The sequence below is a fragment of the Lynx canadensis genome, chromosome A2 (assembly GCF_007474595.2).
Source record: "Lynx canadensis isolate LIC74 chromosome A2, mLynCan4.pri.v2, whole genome shotgun sequence".
NCBI lineage: Eukaryota > Metazoa > Chordata > Mammalia > Carnivora > Felidae > Lynx > Lynx canadensis.
In genome coordinates, this window is record NC_044304.2 from 4,033,985 (window position 1) to 4,059,410 (window position 25,426).

The following is a 25,426-nucleotide window of genomic DNA, read 5'->3' on the forward strand; positions in this document are numbered from 1 at the left end:
TCTCAGGGCTCGGCAGGCCCCCCTTCTCCCGGCCCACGGGTGGGGGCAGCCTCCAGCCTTTCTCAGGCCCGGACGCACCCCTGGGCTGGTGCCTGTGCCCACTCTGGCAGGAGACCCAGAGTGGCTGCGGGGTAATGACAGAACAGCGGTGGCAATGCCAGCAGGGCCTGGGCTCTGCACACGAATTTTAGCTGCCCAACACCTGGCTGAGTGACTACCCGGGGGTGGACAGAGGAAAGCAAGGCTCCAAGTCTGGCTTCCAACCATGTTGGCACCAGGGTGGGCTGGAGAGAAAGCGGGAGGGACGGGGCCAGATACGGGCAAGGAGGGGGACTCAGGGCCCAGACCCCGCCAGGACCCAATCGCTGCCCGTGCATACCCCTGCTCCCCGGGGTAGGGCCCCGAGAGCCCTAATTTATGGTCCACCTTGACATGTTGGAGCAAGCCTCCCTTTCCGGCTGCCAGGAAGCAGAGCCAGACCCAGGCCTGCGGAGAGCGGGGGGCCAGGGCCGTGCCAACATTCTGCAGCTGCCTAAATCACTGGGCCTGACAGGCGGCGGCGGGCGAGGATCAGGATTCTTTTCTCTCGTTCCTGCCATGCGCCCCTGCTTTGCAGGCTCCTGGTGGCCTGTCACCCACCTGTCACATGGAGACAAAGCTCCTGGGTCAGCCCGTCTGGGGTGCTCCGCTCCAATGCCAAGGAATTTGGAGTCAGGCTGTGCGTGGGCCCTGGGTGTGTCCCCCCCATGGTGCCCAGAGAGGGGATGGCCCGTGACCTGTGTGGGGGGGCACAGGGGGGGCCGTGGGTGGTGGTGCCCAGCTCCCACCCCCAGATGCCCTGTGTTTAGGGCCCAGCTGGCGCCGTGGGCCCTGTCAGAACAAACCCAGATGCCGTGTCTCCTGCTCCCTTGCTGGGCTGCTGCTGGGGTGTCACTGCCGCCCTGCCCTCCGGAGACGGGGCTACATCGCAGACGCCAGGGGAGGAGGGGCGGGAGACTCACACACACCAGTATGCACAGAATTTATTTCTCGTCGCATTTCAACCTGGCCGGGGACCCGGGAGGCGGCGGGGCTCACACCTTGGGTGCTGCAAACACCTTCCAGCCCTCCAGCTGGCCCATCTTGACCAACGCGGCGATCGTGCCCATGTACGCGCACGCGGCGGCTCCGATCCCATAGCTGTGAGCTGCCAGAGTCGGGAGGGTGGCGTCAGTCGCGCGTGGGGCTCACCTGCAGCCACCCAGGGGGCCCAAGAGCATGTCCTTCCCTTGAGGCTGAGGGCTCCTTGAGGATTAAGTCGCGTGACCCCTTGACTTTGAAGACGTGCGCGGAAACCCGGAAACGGAGGCAAGAAGGGATCTAGGCTGTCGGGTCCGGGGGTGGGGCACCCGACTGCGGAGGGGACGGCGCTTTGTCGAGTCTCAGCCTGTGCCCCGGCCACAGGGCCCGGGCCCTGTACCTGCTCTGCGGACTGGGAACGGAAGGGGACAGAATGCCCCTGCTTGCCCGAGAGCCGTCGCTGGGGAGGGAGGTCTGCTTGCTGTATGCAGGGCTCACCCCTACGGCAGGCTGGGGGTGCACGTCAAACCCGACCTTACCCAAGGTCTTAAAGCAAAGGCTAGGATGCATGGGCCTTCCTCCACGGTGCCTGCCCTCTGCCTGACTGGAACGTTCCACCAAGCACTGGCAGGCTGGTGGGCCAGGGCTACGGGAGGTGGAGAGAGCACTGTCTGCTTCCCGGCCTGGGCAGCTCCACTGTGCCAGGCTGGCGTGGGGCCCCGGCCTGCCTTCCCACTAGGGAGGCACCTCTGCTGGTTCCCAGGTGACCTCGGGCCACCCAAGCCCCCTCTCTGAGCCTCCCTTCCTGCATCTCTAGAAGGGATGGTGAGTGGAAGTCCCCTGGAGGGCCGGGTGTCTGGTCAGTCAGGGCTCTGGGTGCTGGGAGAGGGACAGCAACACAAGGACCATGCACCCTCTCTATGCTTGTGGGGTGGTGGCAGAGACAGACAGTGACCTCGTGTTCTCTGACAAGCTGCAGCAGAGGAAGGGGATATGGAAATGAGGGCAGTGGGGGTTCCAGATCATACACAGAGGGGGCTGTGCTGACACCTGGGCGAACAGCACTCCAGGAAGGGGGCAGAGCACATGCAAAGGCCCTGGGGCAGGACCTGGCCTGGCTTGGAGGACCAGCAAGGAGGCTCACATGGCTCGTAGAGAGTGAGCAAAGGGGAAAGAGGGAGGAGGCGGGGGCAGGGAGGGGACGGGGCAGATTGTGCAGGGCCTTATGGGCCATGCTGAATGTCGCAGGGAGCCACAGGAGGGTGTAAGGGCTCGGTCAGGTACACATGTGGTAGGTGCTGAAGCAGCTGCCCTTACTATTACTGAACTGGCCGGTGGCGGAGGGTCAAAAGCCCCAGAAGGATTTCCTGGGGCAGCCCCTCTCCTCTGCTGGGGCGAGCACTCCACACAGCCGGCCCCTGGTCCAGGACAGAACGGGGGGTGGTGGTCAGCGGAGGTCAGGGGCGGGGGGCTCACTCACTGCGCGCTCCCAGGGTCAGGCCTCCGGCACAGCCTCCGATGAAGTAGTTGAGGGGGTCGTCGGGCTTCTCTCGGACCTGGGCACTGATGCAGGAGGTGAGGCCAAATATGGCACCGATGGCGGCTGTCGGGGTGGCAGCGGGGGGGCGGGCGCCGAGTCAGGGCCCAGGGGCCAGTGCCAGGAGGGCCCCCAAGGAGAAGCCAAGGCTCGCTTACCTGCAGTAAATGTGTATCGCCCTGTCCTCGCCACTCCCTCCAGGAAGGAATCTGGCGGCTGCAGCGTGACACTGTAGGCGGAGAAGATCAGGCCTGCGGGACCAGAGCGGGTGAGGTGTGTGGCACCAGGGCCTGGGCACCGAGGCGAGGCGAGGCGTGGCCCTGGCTGGGGGCAGTCCCCCCTGCTATCAGAGAAATCCTCTGTCCCTCTGTCCCCACAGCACCCTCAAGGAGGCTCCTAGCAACCCCCCAACCAACCCCCCTGCCCAGGAAGGGACTGTTCTGGGGTTCACCCGGGGCCCCACAGCTGCTGAGCAGCCAAGGTGGGATTCCAGCCCTGTCTGCTGTTCCAGAACCTGGGCTCTCAGCCCCACCTCTGCACCCCAGGCCTCCCTCCGCAAGGTCTGACCCCTCACCCTCCGTGGCGCACCGGCCCAGCGTGCAATGGACAGGAGAACAGGCCTGGGGCCTAAGTGGCTGGGCCGCTCCCTGGCCTCCAGGGTCAGCACAGACACCACAGCTGCACCCCACAGGCCCTGCTCCCCACTCCCGTCCAAGGCTGCACTCTCCTGTGGGGCCCTGGGCTCCTCAGCCTAATCCTCCTTGGCAGAGACCTGGCTCCTGGGCCTGTCCCTCATCACCCTGGGGCCCCCTCCCTGCTAGCGGCTTGGGCTTAGGGCCATCCCTCACACCTGGCTGGCTCGGCAGCCGCTCACGCCCACCCGGCCTCACCACCCGGTCAGCTTTTCCATCTCTGCTGTCGCCCCGGCCTCCTGCCCGACACTGGCTTTTATGCATGAGGGGCCCACCGGGGGCCGGGCCTGGAGCTGAGCGGTGGGTGGGTGGTGAGGACAGAGGCCCCGTCCGTGGGCATCCTGAGCAAACACTGGCCTGGGCTGGTGTGCGGGTCTGGGGCGAGGCCAAGGCAAGCCCTTGGGCAGCTGCCCTCACCAGATCCTCCTTGGTGGGAGGCAGACCAAGCCCACCTGGCTGGCTCTGAGTCACCAGAAACAGCCCAACGCGGGGCTCCCCGACTTCCAGCTGACCCTGCTCAGGGCAGACAACACACCCCTCCTCTCCCTATAGACCCCCAGCCTGGCCTAGTTGCCATAGGGACCCCCAGGGCCAGCCCAGCCTATCCCATCCCAGCAAAACTGAACTGTTGTTTGCCAGCTCACATTCCAGGCCGCACACAGACAGTGCCCCCGTCACCCCGGAGCCCTCAGAAGTCCTAGAACTGGGAGTGCGTGACCCAGTTGTCCCCGATTATCCCAGGGTCAAAGACTGCCCCGCCCCAACTCTCTGCTAGCAACCATCCAACATGGCGGGTGACCTGCCACAGCCCCCCCTCCCCAGGTCCTGTGATCCCCAGCACATGAGGATCTGTAATGACTCAGACCTTTCCACGGCCCCCCATCACCCCACTGAAGGCCCCCTTCCTGACCCCCCACTTGCTCCAGCAGTGACCTCCAGACACAATGCACACACTCATTCATTCACTGTGCGCCCACATTCATTCATTCATTCATTCATTCATTCATTTGTTCACTCATTCATTCATTTGGTTCCTCTGTACCTTCATTCACTCATACATTCATTCACTGTTACTGTGAACCCTAATCCATCCATCACCCATCCCAAAGAGTTACTGAACGCCTAGGGGCGTCTGGGTGGCTCAGTGGGTTAAGCATCCGACTTCAGCTCAGGTCATGATCTCATGGTTCGTGTGTTCGAGTCCCACGTCAGGCTCTGTGCTGACAGCTCAGGGCCTGGAGCCTGTTTCGGATTCTGTGTCTCCCTCTCTCTCTGCCCCTCGCCCGCTCATGCTCTGTTGCTCTCTCAAAAAAAAAAATATAGGGGCGCCTGGGTGGCGCAGTCGGTTAAGTGTCCGACTTCAGCCAGGTCACGATCTCGCGGTCCGTGAGTTCGAGCCCCGCGTCAGGCTCTGGGCAGATGGCTCGGAGCCTGGAGCCTGTTTCGGATTCTGTGTCTCCCTCTCTCTCTGCACCTCGCCCGCTCATGCTCTGTTGCTCTCTCAAAAAAAAAAAAATATAAACATTAAAAAAAAAGAAGAGTTACTCGGTGCCTTCATTCATTCATTCATTCATTCACTCTCCAGGGGCTCACCATCTCAGGAAAGCCAGATGGGACACAAGAGTGTTCTCTCAGTGAGAGCTGAGGGGAGGCAGGGAATGAGGGAGGGTGAGGTAAGGAAGGATCCAGAAGCCAAGTCCCGTATGTTGCATGGAGTTGGCCAGTGTGAATACGCAGGCGGGCATAGTGAGCAACACACACACACACACACACACACACACACACACACACACTGCCTGATCTGGGGCCCCTGTCAAAGGTTTCCACCCACCCTCCCTAAAAGACCCTCCAGCAACCCCCCTCCCCCAGAGGCTCCTGGCTCACTCAGCACCCCACTCCTGGAAAGTGCTCAGTCTCCCCCAAAAGCCTCCTGACACTCCAGTCCACCCCCAAGGCCCGCGCATTTGTGATCAAACACATGCACTCCCATTCACAAACACCAACATTATATCTTTCTCAGGTTCAAAATCCCCCAAATCTTCGCCCTGAAGGCCCCACATGCCCTTCAGGCGACCCCTCCTGCTTTAATTTTCCTTTAGACACAACCATGAGCCTCCACCAAGTTCGGCCAGGCCTCCCGCAATGTCAGCATCGCCCCTTAAGAATGTGCCCAAATAGGGGCGCCTGGGTGGCGCAGTCGGTTAAGCGTCCGACTTCAGCCAGGTCACGATCTCGCGGTCCGTGAGTTCGAGCCCCGCGTCAGGCTCTGGGCTGATGGCTCAGAGCCTGGAGCCTGTTTCCGATTCTGTGTCTCCCTCTCTCTCTGCCCCTCCCCCGTTCATGCTCTGTCTCTCTCTGTCCCAAAAATAAATAAACGTTAAAAAAAAAAAAAAAAAAAAAGAATGTGCCCAAATAAAAAAAAAAAGAAAAAAAAATGTGCCCCAATAACCTCCCCCTACAGTGACCCAACCCCACACCGCCCACCCCTCTCTCAAGGACCCCAGAGATCCCGCCATGCACCTCCACCGTCCCAACGACTCGCCACTCGAGCAGACTCCACATAACCCATCCGCAGGGACTCCCCCTCGACCCTCTCTCTTCAGACCCCTCCACAAGGACCCTGCATGCACAGTCCTTGCCTCAGCCACCCTCAGGAGCAGATCAGCAGACCTGGATTTGCACACCGGCTCCAAAAGACCGAAGGGAAGTTAATACACCTCTCCGACCTTCAGTGTCCATCTCTGAGAAATGGGCACGATAACCGCTGATCTCACTAAACACGCAGAAAATGGTAGCCTGGGGGAGACTCAACTTCTGCCAGGTCTCGTTTCAGGAGCTGGAGACATGGAGGTGGCCCAAACCATCCTATCTACTAGTTCTCAGAGAGACTGAGCATCAAAAGGGACCCTGGAAGAGGCGAGTCGCTGGGGTCTCCCCTGCAAGGGAGTGCTAGGGCTGTGAATCCCCTTATGCCCTCCCAAGGCTACCCTTATAGTACCCCTGACCCGCCGCATCTATGATCTCGGCACCCCTACGACCCCTCTGGTGGTCCCAATTAAAGCTTCAGATATCCCTAAACATCCCACTCTCCTGGACCCTAAGAAAACCTCATCCCCCTCCAGGATAATGACCCACGATCCACCCCCCCCCCCCGCCCCCAAATAACCTCAACTTAACCCTGTTAAGTCTCATGAATCCCCAGCTCCTTTGATCCCGATAACGGCCCTCTCCCACTCAACGGCTTCCCCGGAGCCTGGTGACAGCTTCAACAATAACCCCTAAATCCCAGCACCCGGGAACAGCTTCTGACGACCCCAGAGCCTGTCACAGGTACCACTTCCCAGTGCCCTCCAACCCTGCCGGACCCCCTTCACACAAGAGTCCCTCATGGCCTCCCCAGACATTCCCAAGACGCCCACGTGTCACCCCGTGAGATACCCAGCTCCAGACCCCCTAGGACTTCCTGCGCCCTCTGAATTAGTCTGACACGCCTACAAAATCTATCTCATACAAGAGCTCCCCAGCGTCCCAGGGCCACCGCAGGCACCCCGGTGACAACCACGCGCCACCTGCGAGATCCCCAGCCCCCCAAGACGCCCTCGGACAGCCGCCAGCGACTCCATGACCTCCTGGCACCCTCTGCCTTCGGGGCCCGGGCGGCGCTCACCAGCGGCACCACTCAGTGTGGTACTGGCGTAGGTCTTGCGGTGGCACTCGGTGCCATCGGGAATGTCCCGGTATTGCTGAAGAAGCGTCTGCACCATGACCGCGAACCCCTGGCCCCGCACCGCACACCCGACCGTCTCCCCGCACCCAAGGGCAGCCGCCGCCGTTCGTTCTCGCGAGACTTCCTGGGCGGCGCGCGCAACCTCTCGGGCGCACGGGCCGACAACAAGCGTGCAACTTTATTGAGCACCGAGAACACAGACACCGGTGGCGCTCAAGCGCCGAGTCGGGACTGGCGTAAAGGAGGCGCGCGTGCACCCCCCAGCCGATTTCTGGAGGGAGAAACTGAAGTCAGCCAGAATCAGTGAAGGCAGATCTCGCTAGCCCCAACTCAGAAGGGCCTAGGTTAGGAAGGGTTTGACCCGGAGTGGGGGCCTAATCTGGGGGTGGGACTATGACGGGTATTTGGGCGCGGGGCGGAACTCCATTTGATAGGCGCAAGATGTAACTATGGGGCGGGGCACAGCGGAAATGCGGCCACTCCCAGCGCCAGAATCCGCAAGGGGGCGTGATCACGCCCTGGGCCGGTCTCCAAGCAGAGTCCGAACCGCGTGCGACTGTTTGGGGGCGTGGCCAGACTCGCGGGCGGCGGAAGATGACGATACCGGGGCTAGGATTTTAGCGGGACAGCACCTGTGCCCTGCCTGCGGCTGGCTCGTCCAAGCCCCGGGCCGGAGGAGGTACGCGCTAGACTTGGGGGGCGTAGCCGGGGGGGGGGGGGGGAAAACACTGCCTGAAGGGCACTTGGCCAATCCGCAGCTGTACGGTTGCCTAAGGGGCGTGGCCGTGGCCGTTTGGGTAGCTCCGAGAGACTCGCAGCCCGGGGCGTGGTCAGGCTTTCTGGACCGCAGGACCCGGACCAATCGTAGTGTTGGCCTCTCAGTGGGGCGGGGCCTGTCTCGAAGGAGTGGCCGATCCCGTTGCGGAAGCCTGAACTGGGCGGGCCGCAGGAGAACCAGGCCCGCCTGGGGGCGTGGTTTGTCAGGACGTTGGCCAATCTTAGAGCCAGGCCGGGCTCAGGGGCGGAGTTTCGAGGTGCCCAAACCATTGAGGGCGTTTGGGTTTGAGGAGGGCGCGACCCATCGGGCCGAGGCCAATCGCTCGGTCCAGAGAGAGCCTCTGGGGGCGTGGCCCACTGGGGCTGGGGGCGGGGCCTGGGCCCGGTTCCGGGCCGTCCGGGACGGCGCCGGGGCCATGTCGGCGCCGCAGCCGCTGCAGATCCGCGAGGCGAACGCGCACCTGGCGGCTGTGCACCGGCGCGCGGCGGAGCTGGAGGCGCGGCTGGACGCGGCGGAGCGCACAGTGAGCGCCCAGGCCGAGCGCCTGGCCCGCCACGACCAGCAGCTGCGCGCTGCGCTGGAGGAGCTGGGCCGCGCCAAGGACTGGTGAGGCCCGGGGCCGGCCAGGTGGACTTCTTGAAGGACGTGGGCGGAGGCAGAGCGGAGGCTGGAAAGGGAGGAGAGGCGCGGGAACCGTGTACATTCACGTGTAGGCTGGACTTCCGGTGCAATTGAAAAAACAAACACCAGAAACCTCGAACTAGTCACCGGCATGCAAAGTTGAGGGGTGTCACACAAGTGTGGATTTCTAACTTAAAACGGAGCCCGTTTTTCCACAAGGCAAAATCGGCTCTTCTCCAGGGGTGCGGGGATCACCCACCTCGCCTTAGGTATTGGGAGCCATGACAGGTTTTGGAGTAGAGGAGGATGGGATCACACCAGCAGTTCTGAAGAGCCCCTCTAGTTTTGAAGAGGCACTGAGGATGGAAAGGGATGGGACAAGCGCCCAGGGGGGAGGGAGGTCTGGAGCCCAAGTGGGAAAGGGTTCGGACCTGGTTGGATCCATTCATTCATCTTTACTGAGCACCTATGTGCCAGGCAGGTTCGGCGCACCAGAGCCCCTAAGTGAGACCTACATAGCATAGCCCTCAAGCATACTAAGCAGTTACAAAATGGGGTGGTTGGGGTTGTGATGGAAGGGCACATAGGGTTCTGAGGGGGCCCAGATGGAAGGCTTCCTGGAGGAGGGGCCATCTAAGCTAAACAAATAGGAAAAGATGTAGGGGAAAGGGGACCTGCAGGGGAGCAATGAGGGTAGTGTTAGTCTGCTCTGGTTGCCATTACAGAACACCAGAGACTGGGGGGCTTTAAACAACTGATTCCCCCCCCCCCCCCCCCCCCCCCCCCCCCCAGTTCTGGGGGCTGGAAAGTCCAACTGATAGGTTCAGTTCCTGGTGACAGATTGTCTTCCTGGCTTGCAGATTGCTGTCTTCGCTGCGTGCTCACACGGCAGAGAGCAAGCAAGCTCTCTGGTGTCTCTTCTTACAAGGGCACTAATTCTACGAGGGCCCCACCCTCACAATGTCATCTTATTTTACTTACGTCCCAAAGGCTTCATCTCCAAATACATCACATTGGGGATGGGTGGGTAGGGATTCAGCCCAAGAGTTTTGAGGGGACACAAACATCCAGTCCATGCCAAGGGGGGCCTTGAAGCAGTGGCGAGGAGCAGGGCCTTTATCCTGATGGTGATGGGGAGCCCCCCACGAGGTCGGGAGCAGGGAGAAGAATCTCTGGTCCCCTTGGTACCACAACTGCCCTGTCTTGCCTTCCTGCCAGTGAGATTGCCGCTCTCCAGGAGCAGCTGCTGACCTCCGAGGCCACGGTCCACAGCCTGCAGGCCGCCCTGCGCCAGAGGAATGAGCTCATCGGGCAGCTGCAGCCCCGGGCCGAGCTGCTGCAGGACATCTGCCGTTGGCGGCCCCCCGTGGCCGGGCTGCTGGCCGCCCTGGCCGAAGCCGAGCGCCTAGGGCCCTTGCCAACTGGAGACCCCGGCCACCCACCCCCCAGTGGGCCCGGTCCAGGCCTTGCCAACAGCACTGGGGACGAGGAAGACAGGAACCACCTGCAGCCTGCGGTGTTTGGGACCACCGTGTGAGCCCTAGAGCACAGATCCCACAACGGAGACGGACTTCCACTGCTGTGGTGTCCTCAGGGGTCACCTGTGTCCGAGAGGGGGCCCCGTGGCACAGCCATAATCCTTTCCAAGCATCAAAACCTGCTAAAAAGTCGTAGGTTTCAAGCAGGCAGCCCGTGGGCCAAAGGCAGATGTGCAGCCCAGAGAGTTTTTTGGTTTTGTTCTGCTCTTGTCGTTTCTTAAAGATTTTAAATAATCTCTTTGTGGGGCTGGAACTTCCAACTCCGAGATCAAGAGGCCATGCTCTACCCACTGAGCCAGTCAAGTGTCCCTTGTTTTTGTTTTTAAACAAAACTTTAAGTCAGTCGACTTACTGAAAATTTGGCAATGTTTACACAAAAATCTGGATTTCTGGCTTCAGTCTTGGTCACGCCTGCTTGGATCTGAGCCCGGGATACCCTCTTCAGCCAAAGTGTGAGGTCCAGTTGGCTCTCTTGCCTCTCTTAGGGCCAGATGTCCGGCCCCCGAAGCATCTGACATCTCTGTCGCTTGTGGAGGCAGATGGCATCGAGTTTTGCTCCACCTTTTCCCCCTGCCCTGATCCCCGTTCCTTCCGAAGCACCTCTCGTCCCAGGCTAAAGCTTTTTCTTTCTTATCCTTCATCCCACTCCAGAATTGGGGACCTCAAGACTTGGGCCGTTTTGCCCTGGTTGTAGGAAGACAAATTTTTAATGCTAGATTTTTCTCTCCCCCTAACTCTGTCCTTCTGTCAACCTTTAGCCCAGAAGGCAGAGCGTGCGTGTGAGACATTGTGAGATGTTGGCAGCTAGGCTGTGCTGCCCTGGAAAACTCAGGCATCCCTCAACCTTTTCTTGGTACAGTCCTTCCTGAGGGACTTCCCACTGGCTCTTCCCTCTGCCTAGAACATTCTTCCCCCAGATGTCACAAGGACCAGTTCCTTGTCCCTCAGATCTTTGCTCAGAAGTCACCTCCTCAGAGGGGTCTTCCCTGAGTGCCTTATCCGAAGTGATTCCCATCATTCTGTTATCTCTATGGAACTTCTTGTCACCAGAGTGTCAGCTACTCGAGGGCAGGGTTTCTGTTATCACCAGGAGGAGGTTCCTGGGACCTCCGTAGGAACAGGATGGGTTCGTGGGCCCTGAAGGGAGTTAGCGAACCCCAGCACATCTGATGAGCCCCCTGGCCAGTTTAGCTTTTGTAGCAAGCAGCCGGCCCCTTTTTATATTTTCTAGAGAATCTTTTTTTTTTTAAATCTCATTTCCCTGCTGCCCCTTCTTGGCCAGAGACATTCCGGGTGCCTGTTTTTGTTTTTAAATCAAACCAGGGAATCCTGTGCCTTTCTCTGCCCAGCCGAATGAAGCGCCCAGCCCCGTACCACGGTAGCCATTTGCCCGCCTCCTTACTCAGGGAATTTCACACCAAGAACTGCCAAGGGGCAGGGCCTGTTTTGGCCTGGAAAGGTCGGTGTCCCTTCCCCAGCCCCCAGGATGGTGCTGCCTGCCCGCCTGGTGTCTAACAGTGACCCCTCAGTGTAGGAACAATGGCCCCATTTTCTAAGGATGACTAAGGGGGGGCTGCTCGTATGAGGGAAAGGCAGGCCGAGGCCTGTCTGAGCTCAAGAATAAACTGAATGATTTCTTGGCCTTGGTCCTTCCTCCTTCCTCCTTCCCGGGTGGGGACTGGAGGGGTGGCCCGGGTGCCGTTCCGGGGTCAGGGTGGGGTCCTGCCTGGCGGGGAGACACAGGTTACAGCCACGGGGGGCTGGTGTCTAATCTTTGCGGCACAGGCTCGCCCCATTTTACAGATGTGGAAAGTGAGGCTCAGTGTGGGCCTCGGGGTCGGGAGGACCTGGAACACTTCCACGTTCTGGGGGGTTATTGTTGAGATTCTGATTCTCTTCAAGATGAAGCGGTGCCAAAACAGAGTTACAAAAGGCTGTGGTTAATATTTGACATTTTTCTATGGGAAAAAAATGTGATTTTTGTAACCCGCGTGGAAAACACAATGCAGCAGTTCTCTGCCTACTCGAACAATTACGGACCGCAGGAGGGCACCAGAATTTTTGCTGTAGTTTCACATACAATTGACAGCGTTACATCAGCTGTGGCCCGAACCATGGTGCTGGGCCGCGTGCTCTCTGTGGATTGGTTTCTGATACCACCGTTGTTCTGTGTCTGAGTCCAGGCTTCGAAAAGCCTCTGATGACCTCTCTGGGTGTCTGCAGCTGATGGGTCCCCAAACGGGGCCCACGTTTTAGGTCCTGGGAAATCCAAAGTCATTTTCAGTCCCATCTGTGGGTTTGAAATGCTCTCAGTTGGCAAAGGTGTCCAAAGTCTCCATCGAAGGCCTTCCGCGACGGTGGCCTTGGTTCTTCTCGGGCATCGGGGGGGGGGGGGGGGGCAGAGGCACTTTGTCGCTTGGTGCCGTAGTCCCCTGGCTCCCCCAGCTTATTATGAGCAAGACCACTGGGTGATGTTTGAGCACTGAAAACCGACCACCAAAAGACCCACGTCGACAAAAACACCACAACTGGCCTCTAAAAAACTACCAGGAACTTCTCTGTCTGACAATGTTGAAACATCGTAGGGCTGCTGTATCCTGGCTCAGGCACATCGATCTGAAAACCTGGACGTGGGCCTGGGCCACCTCAAACCCCTTTGAACCTGGATCCCTCAGCAGCCTTGGCTGCTGCTGCCCTGTGAAAAGGGGCAGGGGGCCGGTAAAGCCCAGAGAGGGCAGGGAACCTGTTCCAGGTCACACAGGAATTGGGTCTTGAGCCTCCTCGGCCATGACCTTGCCCCTCTCCATTCAGGACCCTGGTCCTTGTAGGGCTGTGGCCCACCCCTCCTTCTTCTAGCCAGGAATAGTGACCTTCCTCTCAGAGCCAGGAAGGGTGACCCCCGACTCCCCACCTGGGTCTGGCTTTATCCCAGACCTGGGCACTGCAAGGCTGGGAGTGAGCAGAGCAGAGGCTGGGCAGTGGTGCCCGAGAGAGCACTGCCCTGTCCCTCTTGGCCCGGCCGCTCCGCTCCACAGGGTGTGCCTAGGGCTACGGGGCACCGGCACAGAGAGAGTTACAGCCGGGGCCCCTCCCAGTCTCCTGAGCCACCATCCCTTAGCAACAGTCCTGCTGGGCAGGACGCGTTGCCAGCGCTGGGCAAAGTGGGCAGGAGCCAGAGGAGTGGCTGTCTGGCTTCCAGAACAGACGCAGGGCAGGTGAGCAGGTAGTGGGCCGGGGCAGGCTTGCGGCACCTGACCACAGCCCGGCCGGCAGAGTGGGAGCCCTTCCTCCGGCTCTCTCCAATCCAGCTCCCCAGACAGCCCTGACCCAGCATGGATGTGGACGCCACTGTGGAGAAGCTCCGGGCACAGTGTCTGTCCCGAGGGGCCTCGGGCGTCCAGGGCCTGGCTAGGTGAGCTGTCCCCTGAACCTTCTCGACCCCCAGCTCCAGAGACTACCTTCTAACTCCGTCCCCCGCCCCTCAGGTTTTTCCGCCGCCTGGATCGGGACAAGAGCCGATCCCTGGACGCGGGGGAACTCCAGCGGGGCCTGGCTGAGCTGGGGCTGGTGCTGGACGCAGCTGAGGCGGAGGGTGTGTGCAGGCGCTGGGACCGTGACGGCAGTGGGACGCTGGACCTGGAGGAGTTCCTGAGGGCACTGCGGGTGAGGCCCTGGGCCCCGCGGTCTGGAGGGTGGGCTTGCCTGGGACGACAGTGCGGACACCGGATGTCCGAGAGCCCTGGTGGGCGGAGGGCCCCCCGGTTACTGCCTTCTCCTCCCCAGCCCCCCATGTCCCAGGCCCGGGAGGCGGTCATCGCAGCTGCGTTTGCCAAGCTGGACCGCAGTGGGGACGGCGTGGTGACCGTGGACGACCTCCGGGGGGTCTACAGTGGCCGCGCCCACCCCAAGGTGCGAAGCGGGGAGCGGACCGAGGAGGAGGTCCTCCGCCGCTTCCTGGACAACTTCGACTCCTCTGAGAAGGATGGGCAGGTGGGTGCCCCCGGATACCCCTGCCCCCTCCACCCCGGTGTCTGGTCTCCACTTACAGCCCGTCTGCCCCCAGGTCACTCTGGCTGAATTCCAGGACTACTACAGCGGCGTGAGCGCCTCCGTGGACACAGATGAGGAGTTTGTGGCCATGATGACCAGCGCCTGGCAGCTGTGAGCAGTACACGCTTACCCAGCCAGCACCATCGTAGTGTAGGACCCCCACCCTGGCCCCCGAGCCCTGGCCCCTCTCACCTGGGCTTCTAGCTGCACAGCGCCCAGGGTGGGGGGGCTACGGAGGAATGTGGAAGATTGAGGCTGCGGGACCGGCCGGACCGGGTCTCAGAGGACCCAGCTTGGCCATCGGGTGGGAGGAGGACAGAGGTTCCAAGGATGGGTCACTGGCTCAGAATCCCTGTCCCTGCTGTGCTGACCTCAGGCCTCACAAAGCCACTGCAGATGCCCCCCACCCTGCTTCCTCCCGTCTCTGCTCAGTGAATCCTCCGCCCTGCCCCTGCGCGTGCCCCCCCACCCCGCCCCCCACCCAGGGAAGCCAGACGGCCGGGGACAAAGCAAAGCTCAGCACGGAGGCGGCCAGTCTTGGAAGGCAGCCAAGTGTGGTGACCTGCCCGGACGTGCAGTGGGGCGCAGGGGCCAGGCTGGCCCGGGAGCCGGAGGCTGTTCTTGGCCAGGCTGTCTGGCTTCCTGAGGCCCCTGGGGCATGCAGGAGGCCAGGGTTTTAGTTAAAAGTTTTAATGTAGTTCCCAAATACATTTCATATGACAATCTTACATAAATGTTCCAAAACACATGGGCATTATCTGGTTTTACTTGTCACTAGTTGGCTAAGGCTTAAAGCAGAGAAGTGTGACCGGATCTGCTGGGAGGGCCTTTGGTGTCTTCCCATGGCTCAGGCTCAGGCTGCACACGACCGACCCGAGGTGTGGGTGGTGTAGCTGCACAGATGAGGCCTTCTCACCCTCTGAGGGCAGGGCTGGGCAGTTTCCTCTGAAATCCCTTGGAGCCCTGTGCACAGGACCATCTTCACAGGCCTTCCCAGGTGCATGATGCCCGGCTGGCTCTTGGCCACGCTCCAGGGTGGGGGGTGGGCGTAGCGCCTGCTCCCGTGGGGGATGGCCGGTTGCCGGGAACCAGTCCCCTGCCCCCTCCTCGAAGGCCCTGCCAAGGTCCCCCTCTGCCTCTCACAGAGGACCCCAGCCCTGGATGGTCTTGGGGGCGGTGAGGTCCAGGGCTGGGCAAGGAATGGCCAGCGGCAGGAAGCAGTTCTGCGCCTGGGTGCCAGATGACGGGTGACCGACGTGATGGGGACAGGCAGGAAGGTGCATGGGGACCCTCCCAGGGTCCAGCGACCCTTTTCTAGGTAAGCTCTCTCCAGGTCTGGGGCCCAACCCCTCAACACGTCAGCACTGGGCCTGAAGCACCCCTGGGTAGGGAACAAGCGGGGGCCTGACCCCCACCCCAGCACAGAGGCCAGGAGCAAAGGGAGGAGGAGGATGTGGCCCAGGATGGAGCTGTGCCCAATCGATGCACAGGAGAGTCTTAACCTAAGAAACCAAACACAAAGCTTCGGGGAAAAAAAAAAAGATCTAAAAACATAAGCCCCAAATCAGAAGGTGGGAAACCGGAGACAAAGATGGTGGTTAACAAAGCGTCCAGCAGGCCCAGTGTTTATGCTCGTGTGGACAGACCCGCCTGGGTGGGCGGCGGCGACAGAGGCCGGGGACACGAGGAGGGAGGGGTGAAGAAACAAGGTGTCCCAGTCCCAGTGAGAAGCCGTGACAAGTCTTAATGTGCCATTTCGATTCAAAGGAGGGGAGGGAAGAAATGTTCTTTTTCGTTTTGCTCATCAATATGATGAGGTCTCGTGTCCCAAACCACATTCAGGCAGTTCCCGAGTCTGCTTCTGAACGGGACATGCGGATCCGAACTGTGGCCAACCCAGCGGGGAGTGTGGTTCCCGAGCCCCACGCCTCAACACTGCCGGCGGGGCGGGGCGGGGCGGGCGGGCGGACAGACGGACAAAGCAGCAGGCTCGCGGGCGGCCGGCTCCCGGCGCTATGTGCTCCCGGCCGTCTGCCCGTCCCCTTCATCGCCAGCACCTGTTGGGAAGCAGCGGCCTCACCGTCAGGTCCCCACCCTGGATGCAGCCCCATTCCCTCCGGTCAGGCCCCCCCACAACCTCCAGGGCGGGGACCACCAGCTCACCGCCTCCGGTGGCCCCTGATGGAGCCAGGACGTCCTCGTCGCTGTCGTCCTCGTTGGATGGGGCTGCCCCGGGTTCGGGGGCAGGCATCTTGGCTTCCTGCTCCTGCTCCACGCGGCTGCGCAGCGCCAGGATGCGGTGGTGCAGGGCCGCATACAGCTGGCCCGTGTCCTTGGAACTGGCCTGGGAGAGGCGGAGGGAGGCGGCGGGTTGTAAGGCCTCTGGGTTGGGCTGGCTGCCACCACATCCCCAGGCTGTGTCCGGGGCGGACAAACTCAGGGACAGCGGCCGGAAGCCCCTGCTGCCCCGGGGCCCGTCCTCCCCAGGGGCTGGCACAGCTTGCGGCTGCACTGCGCTGGTGCTCGTGCTGCGGGGCTGCCCTGGTCGTTCTTCCACCCATCTGTCCCGACCCGCTCCTTCTGGACACTGGCTGGCCTGCAGGCCACCCCACGGGCCCCCTGGACCACAGGGCGCCCCGCAGAGGGGCGGCGCTTAGTGCGGCCCTGCGGTGCGCCGACTGGGTGCGCCCGGGAACCTCCCTTCTGTGGGGGTGCAGGAGGGCACGGCCCTCGTCCAGGGCGCCGTCTGGCAGCTCCTTTCCCCAAGAGGTCAGCGGCATCCCACCCCGTCCCCAGGGCTACTCACTGAGATCAGGAAAACCTTCACGCCCTGGTCCTCGGTGTCCATGGCTGTGATGCGTATGCTCTTTTCACTGGCCTTGTCAATCTGCATCTGGGCCCACAGCTTGGTGTTGAGGATCAGCCGCAAGCTGCCCTGGGTCCGCATCACTGCAACCAGCAAGGCCACTCAGCCCCGGCCCCTGACCCCCACCCCACAGCCGGCGAGGAGAGCAGACACAACCCGGAACGAAAACATCACAGGGGTGAAATCCCACAATCCCCTCGAGGTCCGCTGAGCCGCAGCCCCCCACGCGCCAGGCCAGCCCTGGACTCCCTAGCTCCCCCATGGCCACGGGTGGGCCAAGAGGCCACCATATCCACTGCGTGGAGGGTTCCGTCGGTCCTCCCAGCAGGCGCCAGGACGATGGCTCCCTTGGGGAAGGGGAGGATTAGGGGGAGGTGAGGCCCAATAGGGACAACCGCGGGCTGGGCGCGGGCACTTTTTTAGGGGACCCCTGACCGGCCCGATTCTCAGGGCAGCCCCAGCCCCGACCCTGTGGCTTTCTGAGAAAAAAGACCGAGGCCAACTGCTGCTCAGAGCTTCCACCAGGAGGGAGACAGAGACAGAAGGTGATACATGGTGAAGAAAAAAGAGGCTACAGACCTTCCTTCTCTGGAAGAACCACCCCATTCTACCTGCAGCAGGCCCAAGGCCACTGTCCGCCTGCCGGCTCTACCAGAGCCCACCCTCCCCGCATGTGCCCTGACCCTGCAGACATGGCGACGGCTTGTCTTCCTGTCAGCCCACCCCTCCCCACCAGACGGAGCAGCTCGGGCCAGCGCAGGGAGGCTGCAGGGTGGGGTCCTGGGCTCCTAGTGACCAGACTCCCCCAAGTCCACTCCCCGAGCCCTCTGCGCCCAACGGGCCCACCTCCGAGGCAGGTGGAGCGCTTGGGACGGGCTGGGGGAAGGAAGGTCTGTGATGAGGATCAACAGCCGTACGGGGTGACTGAAGTTACCGTTTGATTTCCTTTTCCTTTTTGCACCATAAAGCAACCGGCCCTTTTACTATTAGAAAACAAGTTCGAAAGTTGCTAAGTACTCTTGTCTACTTTCACACCCACAAAGAGGGGAGTCGCGGAAGAGCTGGCTGCGAGAGCCTTGGGATCAGGCCTGGGCCTGCAGGCCACGGGGTGTGGGTGCCAGGGGCTCTCCCGTGGGGATCCGCCCTGGGATCTTGCCCTTCTGGGCGTGGGGACCACTGCACCACCCCAGGCCCCCTCCACGGCTCACCTAGTCGGGACTGTAGTGTCCCATCGTCAGTTGACGCCATGTCGTTGAGTCTGAGCAGCCCCCGGCCTCTTTCCACCCACGACTGTGAGGCCTTGTCAAAGACAAACAGCTTACACTGGATCTGGAACACAGGGCAGCCCTCTGGGTGAGCAGGGCCCCGGCGGGGGTGGACACCGGTGTGGACAAATTCCCCAGAGCCTCCAATCTACCGAGTGAACTAGCAGGCAGAGGTCAGCAAACTATGGCCTGGGGGCGGGGGAGCGGGTCACATAGCCCTTGGCCAGTTTTTCTTTTTTTTCCTGTTCTCCGGCGAAGACGAAGTCTACATTTTCAGAGAAACATTAAAAAAATCACTAAGGTCGGGGCACCTGGGTGGCTCAGTCGGTTAAGCATCCGGCTCTTGATTCTGTCAGCTTAGGATGTCACGGTTTGTGAGATGGGAGCCCCACGTTGGGCTCTGTGCTGACAGCGTGGAACCCGCCTGGGATTCTCTCTCTGCCCCTTCCCCTGCTCATGCTCTCTCAGTGAATAAAAATAAAGTAAAAAAAAAAAAAAAATCACTAAGGAAATAAAGATAAAAACCACAATGGGGTACCACTTCGCCCCTGCTAGGAGGGTGGCAGGCACTGGGGAGGGTGTGGAGAAACCGGAAGCCTTGCACGCGGCTGGTGGGATGAAAAATGGCATGGCCGCTGCAGAAAACGGTTCTTCAAAATGTCAAAGGTGGAGCTACCGCATGGCCCAGGGTTTTAGAGAAATGACACGTATCTTCACACGTGAGCCTGTATACACGTTCACGGTAGCACAGTTCGTAACAGCTAAAAAGCAGAAACAACCTAAACGTCCACCAGGCACGGGCACGTCCCTCGGCCACGAGCAGGAGCGAGGCGCCCACACCTACCGCCCCGGGGACGGACCCTGAACACACGACGCTCAGGGAGGGAACCAGACACGAGAGGCCACACAGGGTGTGAGTCCACGTGTGTGAAACGTCCAGAACAGGCCCATCCACGGACAGGCAGGGGGCTCGTGGGGGCCGGGGCTGGGGAGGGGATGGGAGGGCTGACTGCTAACCGATATGAAGTTTCTTTTTTGGGGGCAAAAATGTTCTATTTTGATAGTGGTGGCAGTTGCACAACTATGTGAATATACTAAAACCACTGAATTGTATGCTTCAGAAGGGTGAATTTCATAGTATATGTGTTCTATCTCAATAAAGCTGCTATAGATGTATAAAAACGGAATATACCACAGAGACCATGCCTGGCCCTCCACATGAAGTGTGCAGATCTTTATCAAGTTGTTCTCTTTATATGGGTAGAACTTCAAAACAATGCTGAGTGGGCAGAAACAGCAGTAGTTCTAAAAGCCCTACACCGGCACCCGGGTGGCTCGGTCGGTTAAGCACCCGACTTCAGCTCAGGTCATGACCTTGCAGTTCGTGAGTTCGAGCCCCGCGTCGGGCTCTGTGTTGCCAGCTGAGAGCCTGGAGCCTGCTTCAGAGTCTGTGTCTCCCTGTCTCTCTTTGCCTCTCCGCTGCTCGCACCCTCTCTCAAAAATAATTAAAAAATTAAAAAAAAAAAAAAAACATTAAAGAAAATTCTAAAACCCCACATTAAAAACTCTGATGCCCTACAGACGCAGTTCATAGACACACGCACATATGTGTGTGCAAGAACGAAACGCATGAGGCCCACTAAAGTGGCCATGTTGCCTCGGGACGCAGAGGAAGATGGGCACAGGGGAGAGGTGGGGACAGAGGCTGGGTTGCATCTGCGGTCTCCGTTCCCTAGTAAGACAACATGGGGCGCCAGTGTGACAAAATGTTCCCAGCTGTTCATTCCGGGTGTTTGTTACAACAGTCTCTGTAACGCCCCGAATCATTGAGAATGTCTCAAAACCGATCCTTCTACTCAAAACCAAAGCAAGACTACAAGTCCCTTAGCACTCGCTAAGCTCTCAGAAGCTCTGCCAACAAGGTCCTAAAGGGTAGGGCACCGGTCCCTCTGTCCAGCCTGTCAGATGCACCGAGAAGCGGGGGGCTACTGACAGCTCCTCACGCCACCACCTAAGGGCCAGGAGGCCCAGAGGAGCCAGACACCCCCCACCAGGCCCGCCGCACCTGTAACACGTTGCTCTCCGCTTCCTCCCCGGTGATGACTTCCACTTTTTCCAGCAAACACTTCCGGGCTGTTGCCTTGGTGTAGGCAGCTGCCGACTCGGCCAGGGACTCTGAAATGTTATTGGCTAAACGACATTGACTATTTATTTGCTGGGGGGGGGGGGGGGGGTGCGTGCGTGCGTACCTCACAGGAGACAAAACAAAAAAAAGGTCCCGGCTCCAGACCCGGAGCGGACCTCTGAGACAGGGCGGTCTGGCCCTGGGAGCCTGCAGGGCGACCACCTAGGAGCCAGCTGCCAGCACGGCTGCAGACCTCCTGCTGCCGGTTCCCCGGCACAGGGCAGGACGGTGAGGCTCTTCCCACACAGCACTGGAGACTCCCCCTGCCCCCCACCCCAGGGCAAGGAGAAAGAAGGGGACAACCACCTCTACGACCCTCTCCCCCAGAGGCACCACGCACGGCCATAACCTTGAGGTTTCAGGACGACCGTGTCCCCTCTCCGCTCGCTGAAAACCAGCACCACGCCGTGCTTTAGACTCTGTCCCAGCGGTCAGTTCACGTGAGGCTACCGCCGCTGCAGCGAGCTGGGGCCCCCGTCCCTCCCGGGCAGGGGCTTGGATGGACGGTGCCCTGTCCCTCGGTACCCTTCCCACGAGGCCGCAGGGCTGCAGCCTACCTTTCTCGGGGGTGGCCTCCTGGGACGAGGACTCGGACCCGGATTCAGCAGCTGCGTTTTCTCTGTTGGCATCTGAACTGACTTCATTTAACTTGGGGGGGCTCTGCAGGGCACACGAAAGCATACGGGTCGGGGCGCGTGTCTGGGTGCTCCTGGGGGCCAGCCGCTGTGGATCAGGAAACCTCTCTGCCGGGATGGCGGCTCTCGGCACTTTTCCTGCCAGGCAGAGGGCTTTGCTCTGCAGACGGCTTCTCCTTCACAGTTCTGGGGATCCACCCAGACCCGGCAGATGAGACCAGACAACCCCCTCCCCAGGGGGTGGGTTCCAACCTGGGGCCCCATCTCCACACAACGATCCTTGAGCATCACTGGGTAAAACCTGGCAGAAAGTACCCTCACGATACAGGCAGCTTGCCCTGTCCCCTTGTATGCTGTAGGCGAACCGTGCACTCTGGTCCCCAAGTGAGGCCTCCCCTGATGTGTCAGGGAGGTGTGTACCACCAGGTGACAGTCACCTTGGCTCGAGCTGCTCATCTGTGTAGGAGGCAGCTCTTGGCTTGGACTATTTCACTATAACAGAAAAAGGATAGTAGTGATGCTCGAGAAAGGCAGCAGGAGGCTCCTTAACGTAACGGGGACACAGGCAAAGGCGGAAGTGACGAGGTGAGACAAGACAGCTCCCTAAACATGCTCACGATGGATGCGGTGGGGAAGGAAAGAAAAGGGAACAAAAATCAGGAAGCAGGTAAACTATTCTGGAACCCCATCTCAAGCCGGCCAGGCTTTCTGGGACGGGGAGGCAGCCTGAAGGCACCCAAGAGCCTTGGCCCTGCTGCGTGCAGGACACACGTGGGACACCGCAGGGGCCCAAGGCCACCTCACCAGACCCCCTCCTCCATGCTGCAGCCTCGTGGTCTGGGAGGGGAGCTGAACTCCCTCGGCTCCAGAGGTGGCTCCAAAAGCACGTGGCTAAGGACTCTGGTCCGATGGTGGTCACCGTAGCCGGCCTCGGCCAGGAAGAAGCATGGCCCCTGACTTGAGGGGAAGCCTGTCTTAGGACAAGGCTGAGCTGGCCGGCAGGGAGGAAAGGCAGGAAGCTCCAAGACAGGGTCCTGAGGAGCCTGGTGGCGCACCGCCCCCGCCCCCCCCAAGCCTGAGCTGGGCCTTTCTCCTGCGACCGAACACATCCTCATTTCACAGGAAGACGAGGTGGCAGCCGCGCTCACACGTCCCTCGCCTGGTGCCCCAGGAGGAACGGTCCCCACAGGGCCACTCACCAGCACGCGCTCGCTCATGTTCTGGCCAAACACGAATTTGTTGCTGGCGGTGTCGGCACTGTTGGTCGAGTTGTCTAAACTGAAGAGAAGACAAGCCGTGGGTGTGGGGCAGCCAACGGGAGCGGGGCAGGCAGGTGGGCACTGGCGCGGGCTGCACACGCACGGGCACGGCAGGAATGGGGGAGAAAGCCTGGTGTAGGCCCCGTTCAGCCTTCCCTGTGGGGGACGGGCCCAGCACGTAGGGCTCACAAGCTTCCAGGCTGGGCTGTACCAGACGGTAAACACACCCCCGCAGCTCCGCTCCCATTTCCAAGTATCCACTTCGTGTGGGCACCTTCGCCCCACGGCCACCTTCCCTGACCCCTGGAGGTGGGCGTCACCCTCGGGGTGCATGAGGACACCACCTCCGAGAGGCTGACCACAGAGGTCAGACCAGGAGCCACCCACTTCCCGGAAGGAACTCGCCCGTCCCTGGCAGCAGCCGCCCCCATGAGTCACTGCAGCTCTGTGAGCCCCGTCCCCTGGCCTGCACAAAGGAGGCGACACCTCCCACCCTTGGGCTGCTGGCAGGTGACACGGGATGACCTCAGAGCTGCCCTCACCATCACATTTCATCCAGTTTATGATGTCCCCGTTGTAAGTGCGTCCCAATTTGGGAAATGCTGCAGTGCCCAAAAAATGGGTCTTTAAAAAAATATCTGATGCTGGGGCGCCTGTGTGGCTCAGTCCCTTAAGCGTCTGACTTCGGCTCAGGTCACGAACCCGTGGTTCGTGAGCTTGACCCCCGCATTGGGCTCTGTGCTGACGGCTCGGAGCCTGGAGCCTGCCTCGGATTCATGTCTCCCTCCTTCTCTTTCTCTGTCCCTCCCCACCCTCCCACTCTGTCCTTCTCTCTCGCTCTCAAAAATAAAGATTAAAAAATTTAAGAAACCATACGTGATGCACTTTGTTCCTTCCCATCTCCCACTCTGTCCCCCCCTCTCAAAAATAAATAAAGATTAAAAAAAAATTTTTAAAAACAACATCTGATGCACTTTGTTAATCAGGGTCCAGGCAGCCAAGTACGACGTCACCACCATTCATGCCAGGCCTCTCCAACATCCGAGCCCATGTTCTATTTGCTCTGCTGGCCTGTCTCCCAGGCAGGGACACGCTTTCCTTCGGAAACACCCGTGGGGCCCCCAGGCCATTAGTGAGCACTGCTACCAGCAGTGTTCACCAGCGGCGAGCTCGGATCCAGTGGAAGGGTCCCCACAGGCTGGAACCTGGTGGGTAACAGGCAAAGCAGACACTGGCCTCCTGGGTTCTGCTCTGGGCATGAGATCCGGGTGATAGAGATCCCTCTGAGGGCCGAGCAAAACTTGGATCCTGCCTTGTGTGTCTGTCGAAGCACAGCACCCTGGCCCCTGCAGAGCCGTGCCCAGAGCGGGAATAAAGGGAGAAGCTGGGGGTGTGTGTCTAGGATTCTGGTAAAATCCACCCCCCCGCTCCTTCCTGCCCCCGGTGCTGTCTCCTGTCTGGGTCCCCAGTGACGGGCGATGGAGGACCACAGGCCCCTCTTGCAGCTGGGCACAGGCCCAAGACACACACCTGGAGCTGATATACTGAAGGAAATAGTTGGTCGCAGTCGGCGTTTCTGAACTGGGATGTCCGGCATTCTCCATGTCAGCCACTTCAGTGTTCTCGTGTATTAACTGGGAAACAGAGAGGCACAGTTACAAGTCGGAGACCTGCCTGCTCTGGCCTCTACAGCTCAGCCTGTCTGCACAACCCTTAGGCGACATGGAACATTTCCAGGACACAAATCCTATCGTGCACAGGTGTGAGGGCGTGTGTGTGTGTGTGTGTGTGTGTGTGTGTGTGGACATACCAGGAGTGGGGCTGTAATCAATGTCTCCATTTCTGCTTTTAACGGTGAAGATATAAAACACAATCCATAAGTCATGAGAGAGCTTTTTCTTTTTTGTTAAAAAACCAAACCCTCAAGCTGGCATCTTGTTGGCATTTTCAACAATGCTTCTGTAATGCAACCACAGTAGACTTACAAATCTGATACCTTCAGGGGTGTATTATAAATGTAATAAAAGCATCGTTTCTTGAGGGCTCCTCTAATCTAAGTGCTGTGCCAGCTGTGTTAAACAGCTCATTGAATGGGACCCTCCTGGGACCCCCGAGAGATGGGCATTCTCAGCCTCATTCTATGACCGGGAAAGCAGAGACTCAGGGGTGTCCAGAAGTCACCCCCACTGAGAAGCTGGCATTTTAACTGAGACCACGGATCGCAGGAGCCCCGGGCCTCCAGAAGAGAAAGCCCCGCCCCAATTTCAAGCAGCCGTCCCCCTAAACCCTAGGAACAGACTCAACCTGACAGCCCAGGCCAGACCACTGCCCCCAGCACAGGGGATCTCCAGGCCCTTCCTTCTCCTGCTTCCTTCTCCCTGGAGTGAGCAGCCTCCAGGGACTCATTATTTTGGATAAAGCCATGCAACAGCAACACTACTCTTCACCTCTGGGCATCTGGGTTTCTCCTGGGCAGTGAGCACCAAAGCAGAAAGCGGGCGGCAGAACCCAAAGTTCTCTATGCACCCGAGAGACTTGGGTTTCCTTATTTCAGGGCTTCTCCCTGTCACCATCCTCGACGTCGGGGCGGGACCCCTCTGTGGGGAAGCCGCCCTGGACCCTGTGGGGGGCTGGGCGGCATCCCTCGCCTCCACCCACTGGATGGCAGTAATACCTATGCCTTAGTCGTGACAACCACAAACGTCCCCAGACATAGCCACTGATGTGGTCTCTCAGGCTTCTAAAGGAGCTCCTGCCGATGAGCTGCTGGAAATGGCCCAGAAGGACACTCTGTCCCTGTGGCCGGACAGGCACTGCCGCCCAGTCTGGTCTCCCAGAGCGTCAGCACACGGGGTCCAGAGCCCAGTCCCCTGCCCCTGCCAGATGCTCTCCCCCCGACTCAAAATCCCCTAGACCAACAGGCCCTGGGGCAGCCAGGAGGAGACAGATGCCGTTGCCTCCTATGGGAGAGAAAACAGTTACCTTTCCGTCTGCCCTCCTTTAAAAAAATAAGGTAATGCTTCTCAGTGAGGGGTGACTTAATCCCACAGGGAACACTCGACACTACTGGGGGACACTTTTGGTTGCCATACTGGGGGGAGGGGTATATGCCTGGCGCCTAGAGGGCAGGGACCAGGGATGCCGCTCAACGCCCCAGGACCGGCCTCCAGCAACTCAGAACGAAGCGAAGCGGTCTAAGTGCTGCTTTGTGCCC

General features: G+C 60.1%; 4 protein-coding genes across 11 annotated transcripts in view; 2 read left to right on the forward strand and 2 right to left on the reverse strand.

Moving 5' to 3' along the window:
* Nucleotides 1-1,004: 1,004 nt before the first annotated feature.
* NDUFA11 (NADH:ubiquinone oxidoreductase subunit A11) lies at nt 1,005-7,129 on the reverse strand. The gene is made up of 4 exons (XM_030292978.1): nt 6,956-7,129; nt 2,755-2,847; nt 2,540-2,662; nt 1,005-1,186 (listed from the first exon to the last, which is right to left on the reverse strand). Exons 1-4 carry the CDS (start codon nt 7,050-7,052, stop codon nt 1,074-1,076), a joined length of 426 nt encoding a protein of 141 aa, XP_030148838.1. The 5' UTR covers nt 7,053-7,129; the 3' UTR covers nt 1,005-1,073.
* Nucleotides 7,130-8,185: 1,056 nt separating this feature from the next.
* VMAC (vimentin type intermediate filament associated coiled-coil protein) lies at nt 8,186-10,205 on the forward strand. Its single transcript, XM_030292969.1, has 2 exons — nt 8,186-8,399; nt 9,633-10,205. Exons 1-2 carry the CDS (start codon nt 8,209-8,211, stop codon nt 9,949-9,951), a joined length of 510 nt encoding a protein of 169 aa, XP_030148829.1. The 5' UTR covers nt 8,186-8,208; the 3' UTR covers nt 9,952-10,205.
* Nucleotides 10,206-10,212: 7 nt separating this feature from the next.
* Nucleotides 10,213-14,748, forward strand: CAPS (calcyphosine). 2 transcript variants are annotated; one of them, XM_030292947.1, is made up of 5 exons: nt 10,213-13,167; nt 13,261-13,364; nt 13,438-13,615; nt 13,736-13,942; nt 14,016-14,748. In XM_030292947.1, exons 2-5 carry the CDS (start codon nt 13,285-13,287, stop codon nt 14,115-14,117), a joined length of 567 nt encoding a protein of 188 aa, XP_030148807.1. In that variant the 5' UTR covers nt 10,213-13,167; nt 13,261-13,284; the 3' UTR covers nt 14,118-14,748. The 2 variants fall into 2 exon arrangements, with proteins under 2 accessions (XP_030148807.1, XP_030148816.1); XM_030292956.1 differs by having other exon boundaries at nt 10,213-13,364; nt 13,751-13,942.
* The window catches only part of RANBP3 (RAN binding protein 3), a 55,833-nt gene continuing 45,083 nt past the window's right edge, over nt 14,677-25,426 (reverse strand). For 4 of the 7 annotated variants that reach the window (XM_030292835.1, XM_030292824.1, XM_030292815.1 and 1 more), the window contains 8 exons: nt 23,743-23,846; nt 22,153-22,231; nt 20,876-20,978; nt 20,199-20,323; nt 18,077-18,197; nt 16,809-16,951; nt 16,166-16,346; nt 14,677-16,059 (listed from right to left, as the gene is read on the reverse strand). In XM_030292835.1, coding sequence (XP_030148695.1) covers nt 16,016-16,059; nt 16,166-16,346; nt 16,809-16,951; nt 18,077-18,197; nt 20,199-20,323; nt 20,876-20,978; nt 22,153-22,231; nt 23,743-23,846 — 900 coding nt within the window. In that variant the 3' untranslated portion in view covers nt 14,677-16,015. The remainder of the gene's footprint in view (nt 16,060-16,165; nt 16,347-16,808; nt 16,952-18,076; nt 18,198-20,198; nt 20,324-20,875; nt 20,979-22,152; nt 22,232-23,742; nt 23,847-25,426) is intronic. The other 3 variants (XM_030292845.1, XM_030292829.1, XM_030292820.1) reach the window with 1 other exon arrangement.